The following is a 12,138-nucleotide window of genomic DNA, read 5'->3' as shown; positions in this document are numbered from 1 at the left end:
TCTTTAATTAAGTGTTTGTGTTTATGTTGGTCTCTACTACTACTCTTTTTTTTTTTTCCGGGAGGGGGCGGTGGTTGAAAACTTCCGTTGCTCTCATTGGTTCTCAGACACTAGGCCCCGCCTCCCATCGGATGGACCAATTGAAGCGCGAGTTGGAATTCAAACTGCGGTGCGCCGGGTCGTTGGTGGCGTAGTCTTGGGTGAGTTTTAGCTGCGAGTGTGTCGTTGCCAAAGATGTCTTGGGCGAACTCGGGGTGGCGGGGCAGGAAGACCCGGGACTGGAGGCTGGAGCAGGGTCGGGACTTGTGCTTCACTGGGCCCGGCGTCCCGGGGCGCTCTTGGCGTGCTTGACCCAAAGCGACGCTGTTTTCATTTTCTTTCTTCCCTTCCCACACACTTCAGGGTCTCAAGCAACCCAGACTGGTCTTGAATTGTTATGTAGCTGAGGCCAACCTTGAGCATCTGATCCTCTTGGCTTCTCCTTCCTATCGCTGAGCTGGTAGGCTGGAGACAGTTGTTTGGGTGCCAACATCAACAAACGATTTCTGTAGTTTAGCGTTTATGACCCTGGCGTGAAGATTTAAGGTCTGGATTAAGCCTGTTGACTTCTCCAGCTACTTCTAAATTTTTGTGCATAGGTGCTCTGGTCTCTGTTGCTGCTTAGTTCTTCCAGTCTTCCTCAATGCCAGTTTTATAATATGCAGGTCTCTCCCCTCAGTAATCCAGGATGGCTACTCTGATCTTTGTTGATAAGGATAACGAAGAGCCAGGCAGCCGTTTGGCATCTAAGGATGGATTGAAGCTGGGCTCTGGTGGTAAGTATCAGCTGCCTTGAGATACACAGGTGTCGTGAATGGATTATGGCCCCTAGTATTTAGTGTACTTTTGTGGTTGACCGGAGTCAGGTTTGATATATTTTCACGCTTATTATCTTTCTTTTTAGAATACAGTGTCATGTAGCTCAGACTTGGTCTCTAGTTCCCTATGTAACCCTAGGATGGTCTTGGACTTCTGATCCTTTTGACTCCCCCCCAGCCCAGGGCACTGATTAGAGGCAGGGGCCACTGTGCCCAGCTTATGCGCTGTAGGGGATGGAACTTGGAGCTTCTCAAATGTTAGGCAATCACTCTCCCTAATGGTCACATCCCCAGGCACTATGCTTAAATCATTTTTTGAGATGGGGCTCCCCTACATAGCTTTAATTGACCTGGAATTTGCTATACAGATCAGGCTGGCCTTGAACTCAGAGATCCACTTATCCCGGCCTCCAAAGTGATGGGATTAAATGTGTGTTGCTACGGTGCCTGGCTTCATGCTTATTGCCTTAATGAGTTTATTGAAGGGTTCTAAGTCACTGCCCAAAATGAAGCACAGGTTTGTGGGTGAGAATTAAGTTGATGAGGTGTTTACATGGCCTGACCTTGAAGAACAATGTATTTATTACCTTTATTTGTGTATGGGGGGGGGGGAGTGCACACATGCCATGGTGTGTCTGTGGAGATCAGAGGGCAACCTGTGGGAGTCCATTCTCCTTATGCTATGTGGGTTTTGGGGGTTGAATTCAGGTTGTCCGGTATGGCCGAAAGCCCTCTACCCACTGAGTATGTTATACTTTTATGATTGTCCTTTTTTTTTCAACAGTCAAAGCCTTAGATGGGAAATTGCAGGTTTCAACGCCACGAGTCGGCAAAGTGTTCGGTGCCCCAGGCTTGCCTAAAGCCAGCAGGAAGGCTCTGGGAACTGTCAACAGAGTTACTGAAAAGCCAGTGAAGAGTAGTAAACCCCTGCAATCGAAACAGCCGACTCTGAGTGTGAAAAAGGTGAGCGAGGGCTGCGAATACTTGCACATGTGTTGGCGCTTTATAAAAAAAAAAGTTTATTGTTTTTATTCATGTATATGTATCTGCGTACAAGCAGACTACATGTGTGCAAGGCACCCAAGGAGGCCGGAAGAGGGCGCTGGGTTCTTAGGAAAAGGAGTTGCAGCAGGTGTGAGCTGCCTTACGTGGGTGCTGGGAACTGAGTCTGGCTCCTTCGGAAGAGCAGAGTGGCAAGTGCTAACCACCGAGCCATCCCTAAGCCCCGCTGTAGCACTCGAGTGCTTAAAAGCGGACTTCCCCCTGCCTTTCTTCCTCTGAGTCCGAGGTAAATAGAGGTCCAGAAATGCAGAAGCGTCAGGCTGTGCTACTTCTCAGCACCCTGAGATTGCAGCTCTCGGGGACAGTAGCTAATGCTGATTCTTCTGCTTCAGCTGTTCTTAGCTAGTGCCAGGAAGCAGTTGGCTGGGAGGCCTGAAGCAAACGTGTGAAGTATTTAACTGGGTGTGATAGGCACCTGCAATCCCAGCACTTGGGAGGCTGAAGCTGGAGGAGAGGCTGGTTGGAGGCTAGCCTGAACTACACACCCTCCTCCCTACTTTGGTATACACATAGAGTGGATAAGATCGGATGTTTCTGCTGCTTCTTAATTCCATCTGCTTAAGGAACACGAACTTGTTGATATTAACAAAGTAATTAAGGTAACAGTGGCAGAAAAATCACACTTTTATAAGGTAAAAGTGACTTCCAGGATTAGCGACTATTCTGGGGGTGCCTCAAGCCTGTTTTGCTCACTGTTAGGTTTGAACAGTTGAGTTGATTAACTTTGAATTAACCCTGCTCATTATTCTTAGTGATATCTGTTGACAGGTGCTAAGATGTCGTGACTTTAATAGGAGTACTTTTTTTTTTTTTTTTTTTTTTTTTTTTTTTGGTTCTTTTTTTTCCGGAGCTGGGGACCGAACCCAGGGCCTTGCGCTTCCTAGGTAAGCGCTCTACCACTGAGCTAAATCCCCAGCCCCAATAGGAGTACTTTTAATTTATGCGTTTGGATATTTGTCTGTATGCTATTGTATTGGTTAGGGTTTTACTGCTGTGAACAGTAAATGTAACAACATTTAATTGGGGCTGGCTTACAGGTTCAGAGCTTCAGTTCATTATCAATGCAGGAAGCATGGTAGTAAGTGTACAGATAGGTATGGTGCAGGAGGAGCTGAGAGTTCTACATCTTTGTCGAAGGTGGCTAGGAGAAGACTGGCTTCCAGGCAGCTAGGACAAGGGTATTAAAAGCCCACGTCCATTGTAACACACGTATTCCAATGATGAGGCCACACCTCCTAATAGCATCCTTCCCTGAGCCAAGCATATACAAAGCATCACAGTATGTACGTGTACCATCCCTGAGGAGGACATGAGACATTGTTTCCTTTAGACTGGAGTTAAAGATAGTTGTGAGCCACCCTGTGGGTGCTGGGAATTGAACCTTGGTCTTCTGTAAGAACAGCAAGTGCTTTGAACCACAGAGCCATCTTTCCAGTGTGTGTGTGTGTGTGTGTGTGTGTGTGTGTGTGTGTGTGTGCGCGTGTGTGTGCGCGTGCGTGTGCGCGTGCGTGTGCGTGTGCGCGCGCGTGCGCGTAGGGCAGGGCTGGCACATGTGATGGCATGTGTGTCAGAGTCTGAGGACAACTTCCAGGAGTCAGTTCTCTCCTTACATTTACACTGAATCCTGAAAACTAAGTACTGTGACTTCTTAGAAGACAGCACTGAATTGACAAATTCTAAATAGTGACGTCAGCATTTGAAGAGGCTGCCCAATCTCATGCTACCATGCAGGTGGGCAAGACTTCCGTTCTCACAGTGCTTATTCTCTTTGGTTTTTCTAGATCACCGAGAAGTCTACTAAGACACAAGGCTCTGCTCCTGCTCCTGATGATGCCTACCCAGAAATAGAAAAGTTCTTCCCCTTCGATCCTCTAGGTAACAATGCCTTTGGTATGATGGGCAGGCCCTCTGCTGGAGATTTCTCTCAGACTGATTTCTCCATGCGACTATAATGTGCAGCTCTAGAATCCCAGACTGTCTGAACCTGGGTTACTTTGAAAACATAGACTGTTCAGGTGGACTCACTTGTATCACCTTCAGAATGGGAGCAAAGATACCAAGGAAACATCAAGTTCAAGGTGATCATTGTGTGAGTTCAAGGCCAATCTGATCTACAGAGCAAGTTCCAGGACAGCCAGGGCTATGTAGAAGGGACCCTGTGGGGGGAAAAAGTGTAGTGGGCTTGGGGGTGCACACCTTTAGTCCCAGGCAGAGGCAGGCAGAGCTCTCGAGTTCAAGGCTAACCAGGGCTATGTAGAGAGACCCTGTCTTAAACAAACAAACCAAAAAAGAAAAGGCCAAGTATAAATAATGTAAGATAAAAATTCAAATTAATGTCATGCTAACTATTACAGGTGAGTGTTCCACGATTCTAAACTTTTTCCCGTTTCTGAATTCCTCATTGGTGACAACATTTTCCTTGAAGTGCGGTAGACTTCCCTCATTCCTTGAGGAGAGAGTATGGAAGGAATACATTCTCTTGACTGTAGTTTGCCTTTCAGATGAAAACTGTCTCCCAGGAGAACAACCCTGGCTTGGCTTGCAGCTCAGAGCACTGTAAATCCCTTTTTCTGTGGCATCAGCATGCTCACCGTAGTTTTGTAACAGAATCTTTGACAGGGAATGGGGACCTGCTCTGCAGTTCAGCATGGTTTTGAACTCACGGCGATCTGCCTACAGTCACTCTCCCACACCACCATAATACTTGCATCCCAGAACCTATTAAAGAATGTTCAAGAGCTGGGCCGTTAAAATTATACTTTTTCCTGAGTCTGGCAAAAGTAATAGTTAAATTAGGGTGGTAACTTTATTATCTAACTGGCTATTGTTAAGTTGGATCTTAACAATATTCTAAATGACGAATAGTGGCGAAGAATAGTTTGACTTGGTGGACCTCACTGGGGCCAAGGGAGCACTCCCCTGATGCTTGCCTCCCCTCTGTGACAGATTTTGAGAGTTTTGACCTGCCTGAAGAGCACCAGATCTCACTTCTCCCCTTGAATGGAGTGCCTCTCATGATCCTGAATGAAGAGAGGGGGCTTGAGAAGCTGCTGCACCTGGACCCCCCTTCCCCTCTGCAGAAGCCCTTCCTACCGTGGGAATCTGGTGAGTGAGGCCATGCCCTCTCGATGGGCTGTAAGCAACTTGTTAAATGGCATGTGTTGTTGTAGGGACAGTTGTATGGGTGAGCCAGTGTGCAGCTTTGGGGATACAGGGACAACATCTAGAACAGTAACTTTCCTTGGTCGTTGTGGTTGGGTCCAAAAAGGTGTTCTGGAATCTTGGTAAGCCTTTGGTGATAGCAGAGGGTGGAGTTTACCACACAGCTTCTTAGGCTATGAGTTGAAGCCTATAGTAAAGTAACTGAGACTGGACGAACACTCCAGTTTCTGTCCTCGGCTGTCAGAGGACCAGTGTAGACCGACAGTTAGCTTGTAACCTCTGAAAGCTTAAGGCTTTAGTGGGAACCGGTGGTCAGAAGTGCCTCCCTCCTGTTCTGATGAGGTGGGTTGCCAGTCTGATTTTATGATTTGGTGAGACTTTATGCTCAGGAGAGCAAGAAGCTTCGAGTACTTCAAAGACCTGCCTCTTGAGGAGGGTCAGTTCCCAGGCCACATACCCACCCCCTACCCCTCCACCCCTACCACCCCCCCCACCCCCCGTCGTTTGGGAAACCTGCATGTGCGAGTGAGATTCGTTACATGAATGTAGGATGAAATTAGCAGCTAATGTTTGTTATGGATAATGGCTATAACGGAAGTGCAGAGTCCAATGAGGAATCCCTCTTCCTCCAGATCCGTTGCCGTCTCCTCCCAGCGCCCTCTCCGCTCTGGATGTTGAATTGCCGCCTGTTTGTTACGATGCAGATATTTAAACGTCTTACTCCTTTATAGTTTATGTAAGTTGTATTAATAAAGCATTTGTGTGTATGCTCTGACTACCTAACCCAAAGCAAAGCCTGCTTGGTGTTTCTTGGTGTTGGGAGACGCTCTGTTTTCCTTTGGAAGTATATCCGTCAACATGTACTCTGTTGCTTTTTCGTGGCTGTTAACCAGTGACAGTTATCAGGTGTCTTAGAAGAGTCCCTTCCAACTCATTAAGTGGCATTCTTTATCACCAGCTCGGTTTAGTCATTAGTATTCACTTACCGTATACTAATGACTTTACTATTTGGTAGCCAGAATTTGAAAGGCTCTAAACCTTCTGAGAACCCAGTCTCCTTGGGCTCACTAGTCAGATACTTTGACGATCACTGTAGGTAATTTACTTACGGTAGGGCTCACTCCCCACCTATAGGAATTGGTTGTGTGTCCAATCGTGGACATAAGTATTTGATAAGCATTAGTGTTGTTGATGTCTAAGCCTATATTCTTAAACGATGAGGAGCTGGGACCTATGCTTTTGAGTGAGCGATACTTTGCAACTACCACAGCATGGCCCGTGTCTCTGAAGTATGATGTGTTTTGCAAAAGATGTGGGGCTCCAGCCCCGAGGAGGGGAGGGCCTTACATCTCAGTTTACCTCTTGAGGGTATGGTATAGGATACATGCGGAAATGAAGAGTGATCAGAAGCCTGGAGGAAGGGGCTTCAGCGGGGGAAGAATGAGGTCCTCTGGTCTGCTTTTGTATCTGCCACTGGAAAGACAGTGCTCCGGGACGCCACTTTCCAGTCGTGTACCTGGAAGACTTTTCCTTTCCCGGGCATTCTCCCTTAAAAATGAATTTTAATTACTGTCCCATGGAGCTCTGGATGGTGTGAAGTCTGAAGCTTTTCCTTGATGGGGGTGATGTCTAAATCAGAGCCACGCCTGCCTCAGCCCTGCCCTCTGCTCTAACTGGGTTCAAGGTCCTTGGGAAATGGCACATTCTCCTTTCTGTGCTCGCTGCTCTCACTGAGTCTGGGTATAGCATTAACTAAGTCACGCAGTCACTATTATGCTGTCCTAATTTTATCCAGCAATAATAAAGCCACTTTTGAATTCAGCCCCACTCAGGTTTTGGAATCTGGTTGGAATGGAGCTGGATTCATTACCAAACGTAACACGAGTGGTCTTCAGTTCCCGCAAAGAGCTCTTGTTCTCTGTAACCCAGGGGGCAGTCCTTCCTGTCCGTCTTTCTAGCAGCGATCCAGTCTTCTGAACTCCTCCCAGGACGGTCCACTCAGCCTGCTTCTCCAAACTCTTAACTCCCTCACACGGATGTGTTCCCCAAGGTCTACAAGGCCACACTGTCATGTTTATTACAGCAGCGGGTCCATGCTTTGGTCCCACTTTTTAGTATTATGTAATCCATCACAGTCGGGAAGGCAAGGCTGGAGCGCCTCCTCGCTGTGGCATCAGGTTAAATCTCTGTGAGGAAGCAGGGAAAAAAATGGGCTCGGTGCTTAGCTTGCTTGCTTTTTTTCTCCCTTCTTGGTCAATCCAGGACCCCAGCCAAAGGGATGGAGCCATCTACATTCCAGAGTTGGTGGGTCTCTCTAAATCCTGTCTGAAACCCTCAGCTACTCTCAGGTGATCCTCACTGATGTCTTAGACATTCCTTAACCTAATCAAGCTGACAATCAAGAATACCCACCACAGGGGGGCCATCTTGAATCTGCCCTTCCAAGCATAGCCTTTCAATGCTCTTAGCACCTCAGAGAACCAGGGTAGATGAAGGTGTCCCTTTATCAGGATCTCCAGGCTCTAAGGCTTGGACTACTTTAGCAGGTGTCCTACGCTGATAAATACCTGGACGTGGAAGCAGGAAGCTAGTCTTCAAGTTTCAGGTAAATGCCCACTGGAGCCTATTCAATCCTCTCAGGGTGCTTGTTACTCACAGGGCTCGCATCACAGCCCAACGCTAACTTAAATCTGTGTGTGTGTGTGTGTATAGGGGTGTGTATAGGTCTGAGGATAACTTGTGGGAGTCTCTGCTTTCGTCCTGTGGGTCGCCGAGATAAAACTTAAATTGTCAAGTTTGGCAGCAAAGCCCTGTATAACATGTTGAGCCGTCTTGCCAGCCCCAGTGCTGATTTTGAATTCAATACTCAGTAGCTTTGGAGAGCTCAGCCACATGTGTTTGAGACAGGAACAACCAGACGCAAGACCTGTTCCTCTGTCCAGCTAGGGTAAACTCTAACCAAGGGTCTTGTCTTTGTTAGTCTCCAAGTCCCATCAGCTTGTGGAATTGGATTCCCACAGGGAGAGTGCTTTGTCCTGTGTTACCACGTTGTCCTGTAAGAGGAACTTTGGATTGATGGTCCACTTCTCACACCACACAGTGGAACCGGCCGCAGGCTCTCCAGTATGCAGAGCCATGGAGGGGTTTCCATGGTGATCGCCTGTACCATCGCTCACCTCACAGTTGCTGCTGCATGCAGAAGTGGGAGCTGCCTGCCCTTGGCATGCCGCTCAGAGATCCGGTTGCAGCTGGCTTCTGTCTTCCTGTACAGTTGCACCTCACGACCAGAGGCATAGTGGGGCCGGAACCAGAAGTGATGGCAAGGGCACCTGGCTTGGGAAACACCTTCATTTTCCTGGGAAGATGAAATTGAGCCTCCTCCATATTTCCAGGTTGAAAACTTGGAGCGTGGCTAGAGTAGTGGTTCTGAACCTGTGGGTTTCAACCCCTTTGAAGGTCAAACAAGCCTTCCGTAGGGGTCACATATGAAATACATTATGATTCTTTTTTTCTTTTTCTTTTTTTTTCGGAGCTGGGGACCGAACCCAGGGCCTTGCGCTTGCTAGGCAAGCGCTCTACCACTGAGCTAAATCCCCAACCCCTTACATTATGATTCCTAACAGTAGCTACATTAGTTATGAAGGAGGTAGTTTTATGATTGGGGTCACCCCCAACATGAGCAACTGCAATAAAGGGTCACAGAATTGAAAAGGTTGAGAACTGGGGCTGGAGAGATGGCTCAGTGGTTAAGAGCACTGACTGCTCTTCCAGAGGTCCTGAGTTCAAATCCCAGCAACCACATGGTGGCTCACAACTATCTGTAATGAGAGCTGAGGCCTTCTTCTGGTGTGTCTGAAGACAGCTACAGTGCACTCATATATAATAAATAAATAAATCTTTAAAAAAAAAAAAAAAGGTCGAGAGCCACTGAGCTAGGGCAACATAGCAGCAGCTGTGTTCCAGCCCCATCTTGTAACTGAGGCAGAGGGAAATGGGTGTCAGATGCTAATAGGACAGTTGGATAGAGAAATGACAGGTCATAGGGTTTTACTGCTTCAAACAGGCACCATAGCCAAGACAACTCTCACAAGGACAACATTTAATTGGGGCTGGCTTACAGGGTTCAGAGGTTCAGTCCATTATCAAGGTAGGGGCACGGCCGCATCCAGGCAGGCATGGTGCAGGAGGAGCTGAGAGTTCTACATCTTCATCTGAAGGCTGCTAGTGGAAGAATTCTGACTTCCAGGCAGCAGGATGAGGGTCTTATCAGCCCACAACCACAGTGACACACCTACTCTAACAGGGCCACACCTTCTAATAGTGGCACTCCCTGGGCCGAGCATATACAAACTTTCACATGACAGTAGAAAGCGAGGGAACTGGAAACCAAGAAAGCAGATATAAATAAGGAGAGATGGCCCATCAGTTAGGGATGAGAACGGCATCAGGCAGTTCACATTACCCCCATTACTCCAGTTCCAGGGGCATCCCACATCCTCTTCCGGCCTCTGTGAGCACCTGCACGCATGCGCACCAAACTTCCTTCTGAAGTCACATTATTAAAAGTAAATTCTAACCAAGCAGACATAAGATCACATAACCTGGCGCTGTTGAACTTTCTGGTTTGTGTCTCTGAAGGTTAACAATGACCCCGATGGATGCGTATAGTGTTCACTCTGGCTCTTGTAGGGCACTATGCCAGGCTGGGTAGCTGAAACCTTGGAGATATATCCTCACAATTCTGGAGTTAGAGATTCAAGACCCAGATGTGTGTAAGGTTGGTTCCTTTCGAGGCCTCTTTGACTTGCAGTTAGGATCTGTACCAGAACGGACCAATGTCTTTGTGGGAGGAAGAAAATAACGTTACTGCAAAACGACCTGAAGTTTCAAGGCACATGGAAGGAGTGTGGGCTGGTACCCCAGTGAGGGGATGAGAAGACGGCGGAACAGAGATTCTCTCCACTGATGCTCGGGGAGACGTGAGGTTTAGTGAGTAAAGAGGCTGTTGAGTCCAGAGGACATCCTGGTACTCTGGGTATGAGGTATGTCCTGAACGAAACGGCTCACCTTAGTCTGATTCCTATTGCTGCCGTAAAGACTTGGACCAAAAGCAACCTGGGGAGGGCAGAGTTCTTGGTTACACATCCTGGTAACATCGCATCACTGAGGGAAGTCAGGGCAGGAACTCAAGGGCTGGAACCTGGAGGCAGGAGCTGCAGCAGAGGCCACGGGAGAGTTGCTCAATGGTTCACTCAGCCCGCTTTCTTACCTTTTTGGCATTAGCCTAGCTTCTCCCAGCTGGGCCATTGTCTCAGCCCCAGCCTGTTTTCTTGCACAACTGAGGACCATCTGCCTAGGGGTTGTACCAGCTGCAGCGAGGGCTCTCCCTCATCAACCATTCATCAAGCCAATTTGATGGAGGCGGTTTTTCCCAATTGAAATTTCCTCTTCCCTGTTGACTGGGTTTTGTGTTAAGTTAACAAAATACTAAGTAGCACACTGCTGGTAAGGAGGCACGCGCGCACGCACATTTTGCACACATGCACGCACACACGCTACACATTTTGAGACAAAGTCTCCTTATGTGTCCGGGACTAGTCTTGAACTCAAGATCTTCCTGCCTCAGCATCCTGATGCTAGGATTTCAGGTGTGCATCACCACATCCAGCTACATATTTTAATTAACATGCAGAGATGGCGTCCCTTCTGATACCAAGCTTCTTAGACTCCATGGGATTGTGTGGATATTTTCCACGAGTTCTCTTCCTAGAGACAGAATAGGAGCCAACAGGTTATTATTCTTGGTCATAACGAGCAAGAGTCGTTTAGGACTGAGCCAGAGGCCATCTTCATTGCTTGATGGATTCTCTTCAGGGTTATCATCTCGCTGGTGGCTGGTGGCTGTGTGCAGAACACACGGGGAAGAGATCTGCCTCAGAATGCCAGCATTGTCAGGAAAAGCAGACAAGAAAATGACAGGCACAACGAATTCCCTGGGATGCAAGGCTACTGGAGGAGCAGAGGCCTTTGCCCATCTACCCTTTAGAGTAGTTATTCTCAATGGCTGTCTAGAGAACCCCAGGGGTACTCCAGACCTTTGTAGGATTTCATGAGATCGAGTCTATTCTGTTGATAGCACTTACATACCTAGTTATCTCTCTCTCATTCTTCCACAGGAGCACGGTGGTATTTTCCAGACGGGGACTTTTAAGTGTGAGATCACAGCCGACTGCATGCAGAAACAAATCTAAGAATCCAGCTGTTAAGGAGACCTGAAAGCATGGTCAGCAACACCGGCCTTCTCACTCGCTTGTTTCCTTTGAGAAGAGGATTGTCTTTCATAGACTATTTTGTGTTGACACTAACAGGCTTATTATAGCCATGTTTAAATTAATTAGCAACTGTTTAAAAGAATTCCTCAGGTTTATTTTTTTTAATCACTATACACATCGACGGAATCCTTACAAATAAAATCTTTTGTGGTCTTTAGTAATCTTTCGTGCATAATATTTTTGTGTGTGTGTATGTTCATCTTTGTTGAGGGTGCGTTTGTATTCACGTGTGTGTGTGTGTGTGTGTGTGTGTGTGTTGGGGGACATGGCAGAGGACAACTTTAGGCCTTTGGAGCCAGGCACTTTTGTTTGTTGAGCCAGGGTTTCTCTGTGTAGCCCTAGCTGTCCTGAAACTCCATCTGTAGACCAGGATGGCCTCAAATTCAGAGATCTGCCTGCTTCTGCCTCCTAAGTGCCGAGATTAGAGTGTGCACCGTTACTACTGGGTAGAGACAGACTATTTCACTAGCCTGGGCCTCAGCACATCACTATAGTGGCCAACTGACAACCTGGGAACTTGTTGTCTGCTTCTACAATGCGGGGATGAAAAGAACACACTATCATGCCTGGCTTTACAGATAATTACGTTTATCTTGTGTGTGTGTGTGTGTGTGTGTGTGTGTGTGTGTGTGTGTGTGCAAGTGTGTGCACATGCTTGTGTTCATGGGTATGGAGTGGTATATATGCCATTATTTCACACAGGGAGAGCAGAGAACAAACCTGCA

The 12,138-nt window shown here is 47.5% G+C and overlaps 1 protein-coding gene across 8 annotated transcripts; it reads left to right on the top strand.

The window, feature by feature from the left end:
• Window positions 1-103: 103 nt before the first annotated feature.
• On the top strand, window positions 104-11,574 carry Pttg1 (PTTG1 regulator of sister chromatid separation, securin). Of its 8 annotated transcripts, none has more exons than XM_039086789.2 (6): window positions 104-200; window positions 719-815; window positions 1,642-1,820; window positions 3,701-3,794; window positions 4,866-5,024; window positions 11,258-11,574. In XM_039086789.2, exons 2-6 carry the CDS (start codon window positions 728-730, stop codon window positions 11,290-11,292), a joined length of 555 nt encoding a protein of 184 aa, XP_038942717.1. In that variant the 5' UTR covers window positions 104-200; window positions 719-727; the 3' UTR covers window positions 11,293-11,574. The 8 variants fall into 8 exon arrangements, with proteins under 8 accessions (XP_038942717.1, XP_006246204.1, XP_063125884.1 ...); XM_006246142.3 differs by lacking the exon at window positions 11,258-11,574 and adding an exon at window positions 5,714-5,870 and having other exon boundaries at window positions 113-200; XM_063269814.1 differs by having other exon boundaries at window positions 155-200; window positions 705-815.
• Window positions 11,575-12,138: the final 564 nt, after the last annotated feature.

The sequence above is a fragment of the Rattus norvegicus genome, chromosome 10 (assembly GCF_036323735.1).
Source record: "Rattus norvegicus strain BN/NHsdMcwi chromosome 10, GRCr8, whole genome shotgun sequence".
In the NCBI taxonomy this organism is placed as follows: domain Eukaryota; kingdom Metazoa; phylum Chordata; class Mammalia; order Rodentia; family Muridae; genus Rattus; species Rattus norvegicus.
The sequence above is the reverse complement of the archived record's forward strand: the minus strand, read 5'-3'. Positions and strand labels throughout refer to the sequence as shown.

What these genes read in the sequence shown, in the direction of transcription:
- Pttg1 (XM_063269813.1), top strand. Translation starts at nt 728, where the DNA reads ATGGCTACTCTGATCTTTGTTGATAAGGATAACGAAGAGCCAGGCAGC. An exon ending in CGACTCTGAGTGTGAAAAAG is followed by an intron (nt 1,821 to 3,700) that starts GTGAGCGAGGGC and finishes TGGTTTTTCTAG; the next exon opens with ATCACCGAGAAGTCTACTAA. An exon ending in CTTCCCCTTCGATCCTCTAG is followed by an intron (nt 3,795 to 4,865) that starts GTAACAATGCCT and finishes CCTCTGTGACAG; the next exon opens with ATTTTGAGAGTTTTGACCTG.